At 33.8% G+C, this 19,503-nt stretch overlaps 1 protein-coding gene across 6 annotated transcripts in view; it reads left to right on the forward strand.

The window, feature by feature from the left end:
- Window positions 1-19,503, forward strand: part of LOC128994633 (nocturnin) — a 44,396-nt gene that overhangs the window by 20,684 nt on the left and 4,209 nt on the right. For 3 of the 6 annotated variants that reach the window (XM_054419309.1, XM_054419312.1, XM_054419313.1), the window contains exons 2-4: window positions 16,212-16,375; window positions 17,220-17,282; window positions 18,799-18,920. In XM_054419309.1, coding sequence (XP_054275284.1) covers window positions 16,212-16,375; window positions 17,220-17,282; window positions 18,799-18,920 — 349 coding nt within the window. Of the gene's footprint in view, window positions 1-370; window positions 389-445; window positions 520-10,399; window positions 10,530-16,211; window positions 16,376-17,219; window positions 17,283-18,798; window positions 18,921-19,503 lie in introns of those variants that run through there. The other 3 variants (XM_054419314.1, XM_054419310.1, XM_054419311.1) reach the window with 3 other exon arrangements.

The following is a 19,503-nucleotide window of genomic DNA, read 5'->3' on the forward strand; positions in this document are numbered from 1 at the left end:
ATGACCTAATACTCGTGTGAATTTCATAAATAATACAGTTGAAAAGCATTGTTAAAGTATTCCACTATTTGATTACCAACGTTTCTTTATCACAGGCCAATAAAAACAAGGAATGTAAACATCCTTGAAAACCATCACCGACTTAGAATGTCGTATTCCGGAATGACTGGAAGAAAGTTTCTCTAAATATAGGATCCCGTGGTTAGGACATACTGTGAACCAGTCGTTCCGTCGACGACCACCGCGTCAGTCGGAGTGTGAGTGTGAGTGTGTTTGTTGACGTAAGTGTAAGTGTGTGTGTAGTTATCTGCTGATATCGAGGTTATGCGACAAAGTCCAAAGTCATCATGTTGCCCGCCGTAAGAATCATCACGAGGCGAATCATCAGGTAACAATGTGGTCATCACGGGGTGTTCTGATGATAATGTAATCATCAGTTAGTTGTGTGGTTTCAGTTAGTGGTTGCAGTGAGTTGTGATAGATTGTAATGTGTTGGAAAATTATTTGTGATGGAATCAGGTGAGTAGGGTGATTTGATGTTTTTACGATTTTGAAAACGACAATTTGTTAGAAATGTGATACCAAATTGTGTTTTGGAAATAAAATACTGTTTGTAATTTCAAACATTTATTAAACTACCATTTAATCATTTGCATATTAAAATTACTCCGAGAAACAATCCTATTTTACGGATTCACTTAAGTGTTATCGCAAATAAATGTTTGATCAAATCGTGAAATAGTAGTAGGTTAGTTCAACTGTTCCACTTATTAGCTACTAGCTGTACCCGCGGGCTTTGCCCCGTTTTACTTCATAAGTGAGCTCGTTCGCATGGCTCAATCGCGTCCTGGTTGAAGTTCGTTCGCTACGCTCACTCACCTTTAGGTTGGAGCTCGTTCGCTGCGCTCACTTGCCTTCAAGTTAGCTCGTTCGCTATGCTAACTCGCCTCCAGGTTGAAGTTCGTTCGCTACGCTCACTCACCTTTTGGTTGCAAATAAGCTGTTGTCATAAATTAAAAAAAAAATAATAGTGCTGCACCCTGTTGGTAATCCTTGTAACTTTATTGCTATTGCACATCATAGAACAGAACCAACTTGTTTAATTGAAACAGCTGTTAAGATTCATTAATTCCACTTAAATATTAACTCATAAGGTTAACATGGGAAACTCCAGAGCCACTGGGGCGGAGCCCGAGAGTCCGATCAGAATAAAAATAACTTAGTTTTCCTATTCAATGCCTAAAGAATCAATGTGCCAAATTTCAGCCTCCTAGGTAAATGGGAAGTGGGAGAATTAGTGATGAGTGTGTCAGTGAGTCAGTGAGGGCTTTGCCTTTTATAATATTAGCTATTACCGTATTAGTAAACTTTCTCTCTATTTAATACACAATTCTGTTTATTTCTTCATGGGTTAATCAACCGTATAACCAACCAATAACAATAGAAATATCTAAAATACATATTTGTCATAAAATGTACACTTGTTTTGTGTAGCCAAATATACTCCTCGTTATGCAGTTATTCAATACAAAGTTACTGAAATTTTTGTCGTATTCAAGATGTGAACAGAAAACAAGGTCACCAGCTACCGAGCGATTAACACAATCTGATTTATCGAGGGTTAAGATGGGAGGGGTGACTCTTGCTTTGAACACCTGATATTCATTCTTGAGATTTCAAAACTGACAGCTGTTTATGACACTATTCAGCAAGTTACACCGATGAATTGAATTATTAATTTTAATTTGATTTAACATTACCACCGTTGGTGGAAATCTGCAAAGATATTTTCCATGGATTAGTTTAAACTTCCAAGATAACGATAAGCCTAGAGAATAAATCCCTTGCAATTTAAGTTGTCTTCAATTATACCATGAGAATGATAATTCATTTATGCAAGAGCATAATATGTTTCATATGGTTTTTCAATTATAAAAAGTGGCAACATTTATTTGTCCATACGGATTTAATGTCTACTTCATTAGCCAAAAAACACTAGTTTTACAGAATAAAAATAAATTAAAAATTGAAATTGAATACCGTCTATATTAGAATTTATTTCGACCAATAACCATAACAAATTGAGATTGTTTACGTAAAATATGTCGTTTCGAATTACACCAAATTAACAGACAAACCAATATCTAAAGAATACAACGTTTATTATAATCAATATAATTTGTATTTTCATTTGTAGAACTTGCTGTTTAGTTAGTCTATCCCCAGTGTGATAGTTGTACAAAGGTCCTACATTCACCGAAGGAATGCATGAATAATGAATGTTTGTAGATGAGACAGGTGAATGTAATTAAAGCAGGTTCAAGTCAAGGTTGATTGTTGTGCGGTGACGTCACGAATCAGCTGTGCATGTGAATGTGGAATGTAACAAGCTATCTTGTCTGCACTAATTGTGGTATCAATGTTAACACACTCATTGTCTGTAGGCTATAAATACACAGGGTAACTCTTAAAATGTGTACACAAACTTTAAATATACTTCTAAAAGGAAGAGAAACAGTTTATTTTTTTGCAAGGATGTTTTAAAAGTAAATAGTTTTCAGCCATTTTGAAAATAGTCGAAAATAGACGAAATATTTTCATTGCTGAAAATTTTTTAAGTGAAGATCTGAGTTTTAATGGTTTTAAGATTTTTTTGAATGAATAATCATTTAGAGCATGGATGGCACGTTTATTCCGTATTGATAAGATACTGAAGCTATCAAATTTTGTTAAATTGGTATTAAAAGTACGTAAATTTATTTTGTAACAAAATAAAATTTAATTGCATTTATGCAGTAATAATTTTTTTCTTGTAAGGAATTCGCAGACATATTTATGAAAAATGTTGCTGATATATTTGACAAACAAATTTGCAGAAACATTTCTAGACGGATGTAATTTAATCCTTGGTTGTAATCAAAAAAGGTCTCTCCACCAATGTATTTCTACGTGTTTAATGAAACTCGTCGGGTTGACAAGACTTTCATTTACCTTTCTCAGCGTCGAGTTGATGTGTTTTTAACTAAGTTAGGTTGATTGCTCGGAGTAAAAAGGTAAAAGGTTATCCGTCTTTAACTGTCTTCCTTCAACCTCCTTAAACTTACTTCAACTTCCTCAACCCTTCCTCAACATACTGCTCAAAATCCATAACATATCGTTAACCCCTTTCCTCATTCATTCCTCCAACATTTCAATCCCTTTTCAAACCCCTCGAGTTTACTTCAATCTCTTAAAATATTCTCGAAACTTCTTTACCCTTCCTCAATCCCATAAATCATTATAAACCCCATAAACCATTCCATATTCCAAAATCCTTCCTCAATTGAAACACACAAAAAACCTTAAACTAAAACGTGCTAAAACGTACTTTAATCCCATAAACCCTATGTTAACTAATTAACCTCTTATTCAACCCCTAAATTATTAAACTCCTTAAGCATTCCTTAACCCCCTCAAACCTTCCTTAATTTCTTTAACCCTTCCACAACCTCCTAAACCTAACGTGAACCAGCTAAGTTATAATATTACAAACCCCTTATTCAAATCCCTCAAACCCCCCCCCCCCCATAACCCTTCCTTACCCACGTGACGTTCAATCAAATCAAATTCAACGTCGATGCAAATCAACTACCAACAGCGCTCGAGGAGTTAAAACAATCAGTATTTGTGTGACGTTTGTTTTACATGTGAATTGTATTTGTTCTCTCTCCGAATGATGGAACGTTGGTTGACATTTTATTAGGGTTTTAGAATAACTTGCTTTTTACATCCCGTTTCTTAAATAATGGTATTCTTTACGAATTAAGTCCACTTAAAGTGTTAATTTAATGAACTTCTGAATGTTTAATTGATAATATCACTTGGAATGTATTATTAGGTAGTGAATGTAAATAACTTCTTGATCAGCATCGTACGTGTTACAAATTACCTGAAAGTACAAAAAAAAACAGATTTTATTTGTATTTATTTACTGTCTTGTGAGTCAACTTAAGTGTTAATATATTCATTACAAGTGTTATTTGACGTACTTTTGTACTTTCAGGTAGTTAATCTATGAAGGATGTTTGTCTTTTGTGTTTTTACTTTTTATACATGTCCTCTAAAACCACCATGTGTGCTTTTTGGTAAAATAATAGATGAACTAATTAGCTAGGCGAGACTTTTTAAGAGTATGGTTACATGCGAGTTAGGCTATGTTATGTCAATTTAGGTTAGATTAGGTTAGGCTTTAGCGTGTGATTTGGTTAGGTTAGTTTTGTTCATATTACCTTCATCAGCATAGGATAAATTTCAATAGTGGCAGCCCTCTTGTTTACAATACCCAAGAAGTTTTCAATATTTTTTTCTTTTAACTTAGAAGATCAAATTTAGCATTATTTTCTTTAATCAGACACTCTCAAGTCGGATTTAGTTGATAGATTTCCTGCTCAACACTAACAGCAGGAAATGTCAAGAACGTGTGTTGTGTGGTAGGCACACTATCAGTAGGCAGTTAGTAGTCTATTGCCTGCGTATTTACCGCGCATGCGCACCTACTGCAGTGTCACCTGACCTTGGGTGCTTGTTTGTTTTTATTCTGTATGCGAACTGATCCGACGCGCTGAACACTGCCGGTTCCTAGTTTATTTTCCTCGTCTGTTGTTCCTCATCCACACAATGTTTGTGTCCTTGAATTGCAACCGAGATAAAGTGAAACACGATATGAAAGAAATTCGAGCAGAAATCCCTTTGAGTCTTAACAGCTGATGTTGCACTAATAATCAAGGACATGCGGAAATTGTTTTTTGTCCGAAGTGATGAAACCGTTTTTTATGACGTAAAATTATTACAAAAGTAAAAAACAATACGAAGACAATTTATGGGCACAGAATGGGCAAAAACGTGTGTCTATCGACCTACGGGTACTAACATTTGTCTCCCTTGTACTGTATCCAATCCCTGAACAATATGACAACAATGTATAACAATATCAAAAGAGACAAATACATTAGTACTGTTAAAGGTTTCCATGACGGAAACATTTAGTAAATAATTGTGTTTTCTGGGATATATTCTATTTATATCAATAAAATAATCACTAAACTTTCATTACACGATGTTGATAAAACTTGTTGGAATGTGTTATAATATGTGGTAAGTAATAACCTTTAACAATCGACGGGATTTAATAGGATTGTATGAGCACTGAGATTATTGTGCTGGGTATTGCACTGTTTACAACTTTACAGAACCTCTGCCACTTGTTTAGTTTTTAGAAAAATTATATTGACTTCTTAATTCGAAATCTGAAGCCCTTAGAGTTTCATGTCTGATTACTTGTGAGTATGCTGATGTAAGAAAGATATTTTTTATAGTCAAACTTCAACAGTTTACGGTGTGCTCTTTAATTTACAGTTATAATTTTGCTAATAAAACTGTCGACGTATGGTAGTAACAAGTCCATGATTTGGATCGTTCCCTTTCAAAACGTAAAAATTGCCACTGCCCACTGGCGAAAAAAAATACCATAAGCCAAGCAAAAGTGTATATATATATATATATATATATATATATATATATATATATATATAAAACGCTTTTCGTCATACTGCAGCAAAAACTGAATTTTTTATACATGCGTTCCGGGTATAAAATATCGTTTTTACTCTAGGGCCATAGGGAGTAAAAATTAGCTACTATATACAATTGTAAATTTCGATTGTAGCAATCGCATGTATCTAAATTATTTAACGATTTTCTAAGCGAGGTTATGTCTCATTTGTTACGTTCTTGCAAATAGTTCGACATATCGATGGTGATGTACTACAATCATAACAGAGAAAATTATTGAATCACTTACCAAACAGCTGTTTATTTACATCAGCAGAATTGCAGGCTTTGTATTCATTGATTTAACACATCCTGGAACTGGAAGTCATTTTGAGATCACCCTAGTGATAAAATATACTATTATTTTATTATTTTGTCGCAATTAATTTTAAAAGTAAATTTAATTGCAATAAACAAATATTAAAAACGAAAACGTGCTCTACATTTGGACCAAAAGTGATAAATTATCCATAGCAAAGTCTTCCGATGTTTGTTTGCATTACAAAATTCCAATGACATGACATTATTTGCTTTCACTTAGCATTTCAGTTTTCCTGGTAAAAACTAGGTTAGATTATTATTATCGTTTCCTCTGGAATGGGACTAATGTAAACAGCTCGACAAATCAACAACCTCGGTCTCGGCGTTCATGCCTCGTTACAGGTTCATTCAATGTTCATCGTTCAATGGTCAATGTTCAACAAACATTCATCAGCTGATCACCCTCATCATATGCTATCTGAAGTGTTATTTTATTACTCTATTCAACATAATTCAAACTAATTGACTGGCGTTTTTAATTAGGTTAATTATTTTGTTTGCTTTGTGAACATGTTTAATTGCCGAGTGTCACTGTAAATGTACGGATTATTAAATTACACCTTAATTAGGACTTGACAAGGATACATTGGAAGTATTTTTCAAGCACATATTTTTATAGCGTTTTTATTGTATCGTATAAATATAAGCGTATGCAGGAAATATTATATAAAACAAATTAATTAAATATAACACCTAAATAATTCAATTTTGTAATTGTTAACTTCATGTTTAAGCTGTTTTAATTTTCAAACCCCCACTTTTGTAGAAAACCAGTATACTTAAGTGATCGTTAAGTAGCTAAATTGAGCATGAAAAAATTGTTGAAAAGTTTGAAACCCACAGAAAATTAATGAAGCAGGTACAACAAATCCAATAAAATCAAAACAAAATTTGTATGTCCAGTGTCAGTTTTATGTAGGTTTCAAATTCATTCATAATGCATTAGGCCTATAATGTACTAGCTATCCCAAGAACAGACCTTTACAAAGACCGACCATTTTTACGTGAAAGTTATTCTCATAAGGGAACCATTTTTTTTTCTAAAATAAAATGTTTTCACCGTTTGAAAAAATTTCTCTTGAAGACAAACTATAGTCAAATCCCCAAATTGTGAGGGGTTGTGTGAAATTGTGGTTTTATGTTATTACTATCCTTCGAACTGTCACTGTCAACAAATTGTCAAAGCCATTGATAAAACGTCAAGTGTTTGCAGTAAACTCAGGATTTACATATCAAACAGAACATATTGAATATTTACTTTTCTGTTGTCAATTCGTAAACATTCCCTTGATCCAATTAAATAACACGTTAACTTCTTTACAAAACTGACATTTGCAAAGAGTTTTTTTACTTTAACCCAGAGATTGGAAAATATTATACCAACTCACTGAAACCTGGAGTTGATGTTAAACTTCTTATTGCGAAAAATATTAACCTAAATAATTACGCTGTCCTTGTCCACTATCTTATCGGTTGTTTCTTTAAGCTGTGTTTTAGCGAATTTCCCAATAGGGAAATAGCTAAGCTATTTTTGAACCATACTGTGTAATTGTCTGGTTTTGAGGGGTTTAACTTAACAGTGCATGGATGGATGTTAAAACCGATATTAAGGAACGCGGCAGCGTTCCGCCCCGCCAAGTCCCCCAGCGGTACACAGCTGCTGCAGTGTATATATACATGACGTGACAAAGTGGCTTTTTTACTCGTCTATAGCTCTGAAGAAACAAAAGCTATTAAAATAATTGTTCATCCACTGGATAGGGGCAATCATTCTTGGCAAAATAAAAAAAAGAATTTAAAAAAAAGGTTGTGTTTGAGCCAAGAAAAACTAGTTTGAAAATTCACAAATTTTCCGTGTTCTCCTTCTTCTCCTTAAATGTTGACGGACCTACAGCCCAAACCACTGGCTCAATTTTAATGTTTTTTATGTTGTTTGAAAGCCCTTAGCGTGTAGATGTGCCTTTTGAGGGTCACAAGTCGGTGCGTTGACCCATAAACCCTTGGCAAGCCCTCAAAGTACGATTTTGGTCCATTTAAATAACATGGGATTAAAATCAAAACAAAAGAAGGATCAGCTGCGATTAAATCTCAATTAATTTAAAATATTAGAGAAATTCATAGGATCAGCTGAAAAATTATTTTAAAACTTTTATAAAGTATTTTTTTCAGGTATACCGAATGATTTGAGCTACTTACTATATAAAATTACTTAGAGCAGTGATATTCCCCGATACTTTCCATTGAAAAATGCAGTGTACCGATGGTACACTGGTACAGCAGCTCGTCATTTTTAACAGTTTAATACTACTTATCAAAACATATGAAACCTAGGAACTTGAAACTTAGTACTAGTACTAAGGTTAGTTTTAACATTGTTTCTTCATAATATTGCCAAAATTTATTTAACTAAATAAGGTTAGTTTTATGTTTTGATACACTAAAACAAATAAAACAATCGGGAAAATTCGTCTACGTATGTTAAACAAGCAAAAAAGTGAATGTAAAAAGTGATATGTAAATTTAGGATAAAAATGAGTTTTTCAATATTTGTTTTGCCTTATGCTATTTCTAACAAATCTAATCTGTTTGATTACATTTTTACTTCTCTAATAAGTGCTCAATTTACACTAGTCTTTAGATATACGGGTTTAATTATCGGAACACTTATGTAACACCAATGCATTTTATGTGTAGTTGTGCCCTGGTCTATATAAGAGAAAAGAGGATTTTTATTTTAACTGTTAATTTTCTACAAAAATAAATACAATCTAACAAAAAACCACTAAGTGGTAACACTTCCCCCGCCAAGTCAGCAACCCAAAAAAGACAATAAATCACCACTTTTCCGCCAAGTAAAACAATGTAATGTATGTAAGTTTGGCCACTTGGCGGCAGACTTTTGCTTGATCACTTTAAAAATACCATAAAATTAGTTTCATTGAGCAAGTATCTCTCCCAATAGTACATTGCTAGATGAGAGCTTATTTTACAAAATTTGACCTTATTTGTGTCACATTTCATAAAATCATAATAGTGATGGTTTTATATTTACTGATTACCTCGAAATTATTATACTTAGTTGGACTAATTAATTAGAGAAGTTGATTTGTGAAATTATCCACCAACGTAACTTTAATGAAAAAAAAAACAAGCAAAAGTCTGCCGCCAAGTTGCCAAACTTACATACATTACATTGTTTTACTTGGCGGAAAAGTGGTGATTTATTGTCTTTTTTGGGTTGCTGACTTGGCGGGGGAAGTGTTACCACTTAGTGGTTTTTTGTTAGATTACAGTTTTACAAAATAAGCCTTAATTTTGAAATTAACGTAAACTTATTTGGAAATTTAATCGGTGGTAATAAAAATATTTAAATATTTAACTAATTTAATTTTTTTTATTTTATATTTTTTTAGTTACTAATGAATTACGTGATCATTACTAATTAATAAAAATAATATACGTTTGTTGTTTTAATCAAGGAAAGTTTGTATTTAAAGTATCAGCTTGCGAAAAAAGGATTTAAAAAGCTACTTTTGGTAAAAATTAGTTATGTAGTTTGCAATTTTGTTGCGTAGGTAGACTAAAGGTAATTGTTGTAATGTTGGTGTTTTACTTATATCACAATTTCAAAGATTCCCATTTGGTGTTATCATCTTATGGCTTTACCACAGCAAGTGTATGTGTTTTTATTTTGCTATTGAGTGCGTCGTTGTCATTAATTACATGTTATTTGATTACTTGTATTTTACAAATAGAAGGATACTGATAAATTACTTGTCCTCTCCTTCTGGTATCAAACCCCACTTTTGTGGAAAACCAGTTTACTACCTAAACGCCCAATTTAATGTTTATGTTTATTATGTTTTGGATGACATACGCAAAGTATAAATCACACTGTACAATTTACTCTAAAATAATTCATAAACAATTTCAAAACTTAGGTGTTGCCTACAAAACACAAACCAAAATGACCTTAAGGTTTTCCAAAAGGACTAGATAAAACTTTGGTGTATTTTTTTCAATCAATCAATTATATCAATTATTTAAGATGGGGACATAATCACTATACGGGAAATAAAAATCTAATAAATTTGATGGGGAATTATGCACGGGAAATGTTTATGTTGGTAATACTGCGGACGCCTACCAAATGCAAACCAAAATAAACCTTCCGGTTTTCCAAAAGGATTAGAAGTCATTGTTGTATTTTATAAAAACTTGATGGGAAATAAAAATCAACTAAATGTGGTGGGAAATTATGCACGGGAAATGTTTATGTTGGCAATACTGCAACACCTACCAAACGCAAACCAAAATAAACCTTCCGGTTTTCCTAAAGGATTATAAGTCATTGTTGTATTTTATAAACACTTGATGGGAAATAAAAATCAACTAAATGCGGTGGGAAATTATGCACGGGAAATGTTTATGTTGGTAAGACTGCGACGCCTACAACGCGACATCGACGTCAGTTTGGCAGAAGTGGCGTGTGCGGAATTAGTTTCGTTCTGTTACCGTATCACAGCTGACCGTCGCGTCGTCTGCTGGCGAGCCGCCAATTTTAAACCATGGCCTCCATCATCATGCCTAACCTGTACTCCAATGTGTGTGTTTAAAATGTAAGTTTACACTGCTTTCACATTTAATATCTAAAATATTCAAAAAAGCAAAGTTTTGTTATTATAAACTACTACCCTTTTTTAGCATGTTCGTTTTGTGGTACAGTTAACATGATTGTAGCTAAATTAATTAAACATGGAATGCAATGAGGTACATTTTTGTGCACTTTTTACACAATTAACCAACTAAAAACTGTGTTGAACTGGATAGTGAACTGTGAGTAACATTTATAATATTGTGCACATCCTGAGTAAATATTTTTTCACATAATTACCATATAGCCAATGTCTGAATGTCTAAAAACCGGAGATCCCAGAGAGTTGTTATACATGTTGTTAAATTCATCTCAAGAATGTGCTTTCTTCACATTAAATTACTCATATACATACTGTTTACACTCTTTTTTTAGCCAACCAAACCAACCCACTTTACTAATTTGTATATAATATGTTCGATAATCTAGTTATTGAGTTATTCAATTTTCACTTAAGACCATTTGTGAAACTGCCTATAGCATACATCATTAATAAAAGCATTTTTCTTTGTTTTTTGTTGTAATATTTACAATAACTTTATCAGGAAAATACTGCACTATGAAAGTCATAAAATGTAAAATGCTATGGTAATGTAAAAAAAAAAAAACATTTGTATACACAGGTATTCTTAGTTAATTTATTTGATCACATTTTACACCAGTTGACATACAGTTGAACCATTGACTCTACAATCTAAACAGCCTTGAAAGCAAATGGAATTCTTTGGGGTAATCTATATTATCATTTAGATGTAAACCAACTGGTTGGAAACTTTTGAAATTAACAACTCTCTTTTGGTATTTATTTTACTAATATTAATAGTTACCCCTACTTGTTTTATTCTATGTTCATTCATTCACTCAAGTAAATTTCTATAGTGCCTTTTGAAAAATAAGTCCCTGTGAACTTATCAGGTTTTACCTATTAAAATATTGTGTGAAGGACCGAAGGAAACCCCTTTTTATCAAATAAAAAATATTTCTGTAGGCTAGCTAAATTGCATGTAGCTTTACTCGAAACTTAATAAAATATGTATGAATATTTTGTAAAGTAAAACCCAACGAACTATAGGCCTATTACTGTCGTTGGTAAAACCTATACTGTTGAACAAAAACCATGTTTACATAATGTGCAATCAATTCACAGCTACTAATTTGTTGGCAAATCAGGGGTGCCCATCCCCCCCTAGACTCATGACGCACCCCCCCCCCCAATTGAGCAACAGCCCCCCCCCCCCCCCATAAATGATGTACACAACAAATGAGAAACATTATTCCCCCGCCCAGCACTATTTGTAAAACTATAAAAGAAGTTTTTAATTTTTTTTAGATATTTAAAATTCAAACCCAGTTAATCTATATCAATAAAGTTATAGTTTTGTCTGTACATTGCTCAGAATTATACATATTTTGGGTTATTTATGTTTTATACATTGAAGAAGTTGAAACATGTCTTACTTCCATTTATGTCCGTCTGTCACGGCCCAGAAGGCATGTTATGCAGCCTACTCATGGCCTGCTCTGAAGAAAACTAGAGTACCGATTATGATTCTAATGGTTTAATTGTATCCACAGGATTGGCGAGAGAGTCCTTATAGCCATTAAAATATGGCCTCACTATTTTGGAAATAAAATAACGGACGATCAAAAATACAATTTTGTGTGATTTTTCTAGTTTATTTTCTCCATGTTTACTACATACGTCATTAATTTATGAAATACTACTAATCTGTTAGGAGAACACGTCATATATGAAATTACGAACAGCTGTTTTGATAAAGATTCCTTTTCCTAGCTGTCACTGATATGTTTACATAAATGTTCTTTAAGAATACTGTGTAGGCCCTAACCATTTCCAATCACGTTTGTAAGCAAATCCAAAACCAAGTGAGATTAATAACCGTGTGGCTTTGGCTTACATAACGAGTTTGATTTATCACGAGTACTAATATGTAACTGTAAATTAAATTAAATAACTAGCCATCGTTTTCTGTGCCATCATCCAGGTCGGGAACCGGAGATTCTGTGTGTATCAAGTTGTACTTGAATTTTGATTACAGGGAAAAGACCGTGAATCAGTGTTGTACAGGACTGGAAAACTTATCTTTCTATATAAATAAAATTAGAGTTTTATAAGTCACCTCAATTTAAGGAAGTTTTATTGCCAGAATATCCATAACGAATTGTCAGCGTCTTTCCCTTTAGAAACATCACAGCTCCATTGATGAAAATGAAATGGAAACAACGCTTGCGCCAACAATCGTCTGCTCCGTTAACACTTCTGTCTGCTGTGCGGTATGTTACAACAGATTTCAAATACAGCAGCTGGGGAATGATGACGATATAATGCTTAGTACACTGTGATTGAGTGATAACCATGGTAACTTTAGTAAGGCTGTGTTTGGCCAATGAGCAGGCCTAAATATGGCGACTTGTTGAATTTGTGTATGAATTGAAGAGAACCCTATTAATGAACAGAAGAACAAAGAAAGAGAATAACAAGATTGTTCTCGTTACATTCTTTTTTAAGGGTGTTTTAATTATCTCTAAATATAATTTTACACTTTTTTATTACTGTACTTATCTATCAATTCCTATGCTGTGATACAGCACCTATCGGTAGCCTATCTGTCTATCATGAGCAGTACCTTATAACACTTTCTAAAGGCTCCTTTAATATTTACGTTATTTATAGCAATGTGATGTTTAGCTAGTGATTAGTTGAGTTTGAGTTAGCTACAATTTTAAACGTTGCCGTTTGTACAACTGAACCAAGATAAATGATTTGAAATTTACAATAATAATGATTGTGCAATATTGAATTTCGTTTATAAAAATGTAAATCGTGACTTAATGGCTGTTTACAGCGTTTTAATTAGTTTGTCATCTTTTTTTATACTATAATGGATTAACCGTATTTTTCATTCCGCCCTCTCCCTATTAACTCAGGTAATCGAATATACACAATAGTGTAAAGTATTGTAGCCTATGCTACTTGCTACTTGATTGTATTTTAACGAGCTTTATGTCAACAAAGGTGTAGCTGGACGTGTCTGTACCACGCGTTATCTTTTATGTATCACAGCAGTTGAGCCATCCCGTGCGCTCCCTCTCTTAGATCTCACGTCTTGCTAATCTTAAATAATAACTTTCTACACGAATCCTAAACTATCCTAAAATCCTATTTTAACTAATTTAATTCAATAATATAACTATTGTTATTAATTATCCACTTTCTATCTGCCGATTTCGTAATGTGTTTTGGATTGTCGTCACGTTGAACACTGTTGCAATTAACTTTACCCCCCCCCATTTGAGTTTTTTGAGCCCCCCCCAAGAATTTCAATGACGCAGTCTGCGTCACGGCCCCCCCTTGTGGGCACCCCTGGCAAAGTAATCAAGCCTATTTCAGGCAAATATACTGAACTACAATATTAAATATTAAATACCAAGCTACAATTAAATTCATTTTTCACCGGTGAATTTAACTTAAATAATAAAACTAAAACAAGATTGAGGAATGTCAAATTACAGTGTTGGAAGAACACGGAACTCAACCAAGTGCAGACCCTTTATTGATCAATCAAACCAATGCACAACATTCAGACGTTATGTTGTCTTTCTCTTTTAAGCTCAGTACCGTACCGTTTTATTAAACTTCATAATTTTATAATATTGATTCCAAAACATGGATGCAAATTTGTATCCATTTTGTAGGCTTTTAAGGTTGAAAAAATTCCTCTAAGGCTTGAATTTATAAAATGATGATTACAATAAAAATATCTCTAAAATTGTAACTTTTGACTATTTGTGCTATATAATGTGAATAGTAACACTTACTTACCAGGAATTAACTTAATCTTCATGTTTTTAAATGGTCATATCTTGATAGGTTTGTGTTCAAAAGCTTAAGAGTCCCCGCATATTTTGATTAAAAATGTGTTGAAAATGAGTACCTATTCTTAGTCACAATCAGAAACCTGCAGCATATTTTAAACCAGGGAAGTTTTTAAGTAACACCATTAGTACTTTATATATACAGTGAATATAAAATGAAATGTATATCTGTCTATTTTGTAGATTCAATATGCATTAGGTACCAAATTGTCCATCCTATTGCTATAAAACTTAGATAAATTGTTCGATGTATTTGTGGAAAGTATTATGTATTATTTAATATTTACCATCTTCAGATTCCTTTGGCTTTCAAAACTATCATGTAGGACTTATAAGAACTATTTCATTGACAAATTTCCATGGAAACAACTATAAAATTGTTTATATCTTTAAAATTGATTTAAATCTACTATGTTTACAATCTTAATTACTTTTTGTCTTACAATGTCACACAGCTGGTTAGAATAAATCAAACAGAATATTTTGTAAAACTTAATTTTGTATTGAGATGTCATTGATTAAATATAAACCAAAGAAAGTGATAATGGTTAAATTTTTGATAATGTACTAGATCTTTCTGATGTTTTTGTAACAGATTTAAATGTATTAGTTTTTTAAACATTTTTTTTATATCTCTTTCCCTTCTGACTAAACCCAAGGCGCAAGGTGATCTTTAAAAATCTGAGACAATAATCGAGGGCCGAGATAAGAGATTTGCAGTTTCTGGCCTTGCGGTGCCATCAGTATCAGTATAAAAATTGGTGATTTGTTGTTGCAGGATGAGAATTTAAACTCGCCAACACCGAGCTTAAAATAGTTTAGGAATATATATGTACTAGCTGTACCCGCGGGCTTTGCCCCGTTTAACTTCACAAGTGAGCCCGTTCGCATGGCTCAATCACGTTCTGGTTGAAGTTCGTTTGCTACGCTCACTCACCTTTAGGTTGGAGCTCGTTCGCTCCGCTCACTTGCCTTCAGGTTAGCTCGTTCACTACGCTAACTCGCTTCCAGGTTGAAGTTTGTTCGCTACGCTCACTCACCTTTTGGTTGCAAATTGGCAGTAGTCATAAATTTAAAAAAAATAATAGTGCTGCACCCTGTTGGTAATCCTCTTAAATTTAATGCTATTGAACGTCATAGAACAGAACCAACTTGTTTAATTGAAACAGCTGTTATGAAATTCCTTTTAAATATGAAAAATCATAAGGTTAACATGGGAAACTCCAGAGCCACTGGGGCGGAGCCCGAAAGCCCGATCAGAATAAAAACTTCTTAGTTTTCCTATTTAATGCCCAAAGAATCGGTGTACCGAATTTCAGCCTCCTAGGTAAATGGGAAGTGGGAGAATTAGTGATGAGTGAGTGAGTGAGTGAGTCAGTCAGTGAGGGCTTTGCCTTTTATATATTTAGATATATGTTTTTATTTAAGCTATATATATATATATTATTTTTCATTCAAGCTTCAAGAACTTGAATTCTATTAGATTACTGTAACACTGTTTTTGTAGCTTGAAGTTCTTGAGTAGGTAAGATGTTTGTGCCGCCCTATGTATTTCGTCAGCTTCTGTGGCATCTTCAGGGCTTTTAAGTTGTCTTTTTATCACTAACACTATAGGCTATACCGTATTTACATATTTACGCACAAGCAGTGGCTAGTATCACGGTCGGGTTGATCAGACCGTTAAAGCTGCATTGCCTCAACATTATTTACTTGCAAAACTTGTTGCTAACTGAGTAACTTGTTGTTTCAGGATGGGCAGTTTCAACTCTGCGCCCAAGATCCTGAATGAGGACACGCAGGACGATGACGTGGAGCTGCCTCCTCGCATGACACCTGAGCAGATCCTGAGTCATTGCAGAGCGCAGGTGCCTCCTCCTCCGCTGATAGCCAGGCGCTTCAGGCATCTCCAGCCAGGTGTGTGCAGCCTCACACAATCACACTTCTGTGGTTATCTAGATGATAAGCTTCCACAGCTGATTGTCAAATCTAGGTCTTCGGGTGACAACTGCGTCATTGAATGATTAAGACTATAGGCCAATGTTTCGGATACGTAGCAGCTATTAATCTTCGGGACAAACTACTGTTCAACTCAGTCATAACCCAAAGACCTAGATTTTACATTCTAAAGGTCATTTGTTATGATTTACCAAGGACAGTAGTATATTTTAAATGTTCCCAAATAACGGTAGGTCCTTATGATCAGGTCTGTTTGGTTCAGACTTTGCACTTTCAAAACGTCCACTTGTGTATGACATTTGACAATTGATAGTAGGGGAAAAAACTATTTATAGTAAATCCAACAAAAATATAGTAAATCCTAAATATCTCGACAAATTTGAGGACCCAGATGTTGTCGAGTTTCGAGTAGGCGGGATGAGCATTGATAGGTCAACCATCGATGTTCACCATCATCATCGATGTTAATCAATGCTTTTTTGTCTGCTGTCAGTACTTCCTCAGCTAATTAACCTATTTGCACAGATTATAAATACTCTTGTGCTTGTTAGTCTTTGCTGCTAGCTAGATGTTCTAGATTGGCAGTTTCTCTTTCAAATTTGCAAGACGAAATAGATATCGGTTCGGTATTAATACAGTATATTATGCTGGAGAGCAGGAGTGCTGTCACCGAAATTTATTAATCGTCTGAAGAAAGTTACATATATAAGGTGTAATGTATTTAATGATAGTTGTAGCATGTTATTTTAATTTCACTGAGTTGTTGAAATTGAAGAGAGGTTTAATTATTGTTAATTTTCAGAAACAGACTCAAAATCTCCTTCCAAAACAATAAGGCTTCTGCAATGGAATCTATTATCCCAAGGTATGTATGATTCACGAATGTATATTATGTTTGCATTGTATACTCTTTGCATGTTGCATGTTGGTACCTTTAGTAATTAAATTATTTGTAAAATATACGACTTAACCACACATATTTCCGTATGTATTATTAAAAATGTTTATTTCTATTTGTAAAAATACATTTAAAAAAGGACATTTTTGAAATAATTTGCTTCTTTAAATTAAATTCATAAATGAATAAAATTGGTTAGCAAATAATAAAAACAAGTGTAATCAACTATTTGAATTTACTAAAGAATCTAATCTTATGATCAAGACTTGGGCGTAGAATTCAAAAGAGATTATTTTGTATTTAGCACGAGATTGCAAAATAGGTATTATTCAAAGTAGAAATTGTTATTTGAGGTTGCATGGCTAAAGTGCTTATCTGGCAGATAGCCATAAGTTATGAGGCAGATAAATATGTAAATCATTGAGTAAATTTTAACACAATCATGGCTACTGCTTTGATTTATCTAATCCCTTTTAGTAAAAATGAGGAGGACTCTGTCATTGGACTAAATACATTATTGTTTTAGTTTATAATGTGAAACATAAATTTATAAGAAATTTGTAAGAAATATTACCTTGGGAAATTATTATTTAAATACTGAAATTTAAACAATGTTAGTCAGGGAAAAGTTAACTTAAATATTTTTTTGCAGTTCATTGTAACCATGAACCTACATTTTGTTCATATTCTGAAATCCTCATGGTTGTCAAAAGTGTCCAGCTGTAGGTAACATTTGATAAAAGTATTGATTGGTCCCCATGGCAACAATTGTATTCTGCTACACAGCTAACTTAATTAAACCAAAGAGAATTTTTGTGACACTAAAGCCCATACATGGGCGAGCATGCTCGTGACGGTGTTGGCGGCAAACATGCTCGCTCGTGTGTGGGATCCGCGAGCCTTCGTACCAGCGAAGATGTTGGGCTCGGCGCTCGGCTCGTCGCCATAATATAGTCACCACAAATGGCCACAACAACATTAGCATCCATTTGAATTTAATAAAAATAAATTAATTTAATATTAAATTTAAATAAATAAACACAACTTGACTGTCACAGCTCAAGAGAAGCAAGAGTAGGCCTACTGGGCGGTAGCGGCGAGCATGTTCTCGAGCATGCTCGTCCGTCTGTTGACAACACCGAGCATGTTCGCCAACATGCTTGCGAACATGCTCATCCGTGTATGGGGGGCTTAAAGTTTAGTTTATACAACCAATTATGTGATGGAGTAATTTTATTCAATAAATATAAAAAAAGCACCTATAGTCCCCTTTTTGAAAGATATGATTTTTCAAACAGTGCAATACTAACTGTTCCTCCCACTTAAACAATCTTTCAACAAGTGGCATCCCCATCTTAAATAATTGATAATTGAGAATTAATTGAATTGGTGAGGGAGTTACCAGTCATTCAGCATTATTTTAACAGTTAATTGTTTCCAAAAGCAAGTGCTGTTTCTCTGCTAAAGAATCGCTCTTTTTCAGCTCTGGGTCAAAACAATGACAACTTTGTCTGCTGCCCGGACACTGCCCTGGAGTGGGAGAGAAGAAGACATCTGTTGGCCGAGGAAATCATTCGATACAACCCAGACATCATTTGCCTCCAGGTAATCAAAGTAGTTAATCAACACAAGACTCTTTACTGAACTACTCAGAATCATCAAAGATCATCGGTCCGTGTGATGGTCTTGAGACAATGAAGTACCATAAACATACTATGGGTAATCATTTATTAAAAACCTCCATATATATTTCACTGTAATTTTGCCAAAAGACTGTTTACTTATTCATATAAATAAAAGTCATATGTTTAAATTGTTTGCGTACAGGGACGATTACCGGATTTGTCTGGCTGCTACTTACAAATCAAAATTCTTGATTATTGGAAAATGTATACCCTCCCTTCTAGTATTTTTTTGTACAAGTTTTAGAATCCAGGATTTAGCTTCTCCGAAGTAATCATGTTTTTAGCGAATTTCCCATATAGGGAATAAGCTATTACCGTAGTACTCATGGTAAGACCTGGACGCGGGACCGATTTTTTTTTTTTCCATTTTGAGGTCCCTAGAGACCAAAAACACCATCCGTTCAAATTCATATATATATATATGTGTCCGTCAGCACGATAACTCGAGCAAAAATGATCCGATTTTGATGAAATTTGGTACAAACGTGTAAACGTACGTTTAT

This window comes from Macrosteles quadrilineatus, unplaced genomic scaffold (genome assembly GCF_028750875.1).
Source record: "Macrosteles quadrilineatus isolate MER2022 unplaced genomic scaffold, UCM_ALF_1.0 Scaffold_5__1_contigs__length_97177068, whole genome shotgun sequence".
Classification (NCBI taxonomy): domain Eukaryota; kingdom Metazoa; phylum Arthropoda; class Insecta; order Hemiptera; family Cicadellidae; genus Macrosteles; species Macrosteles quadrilineatus.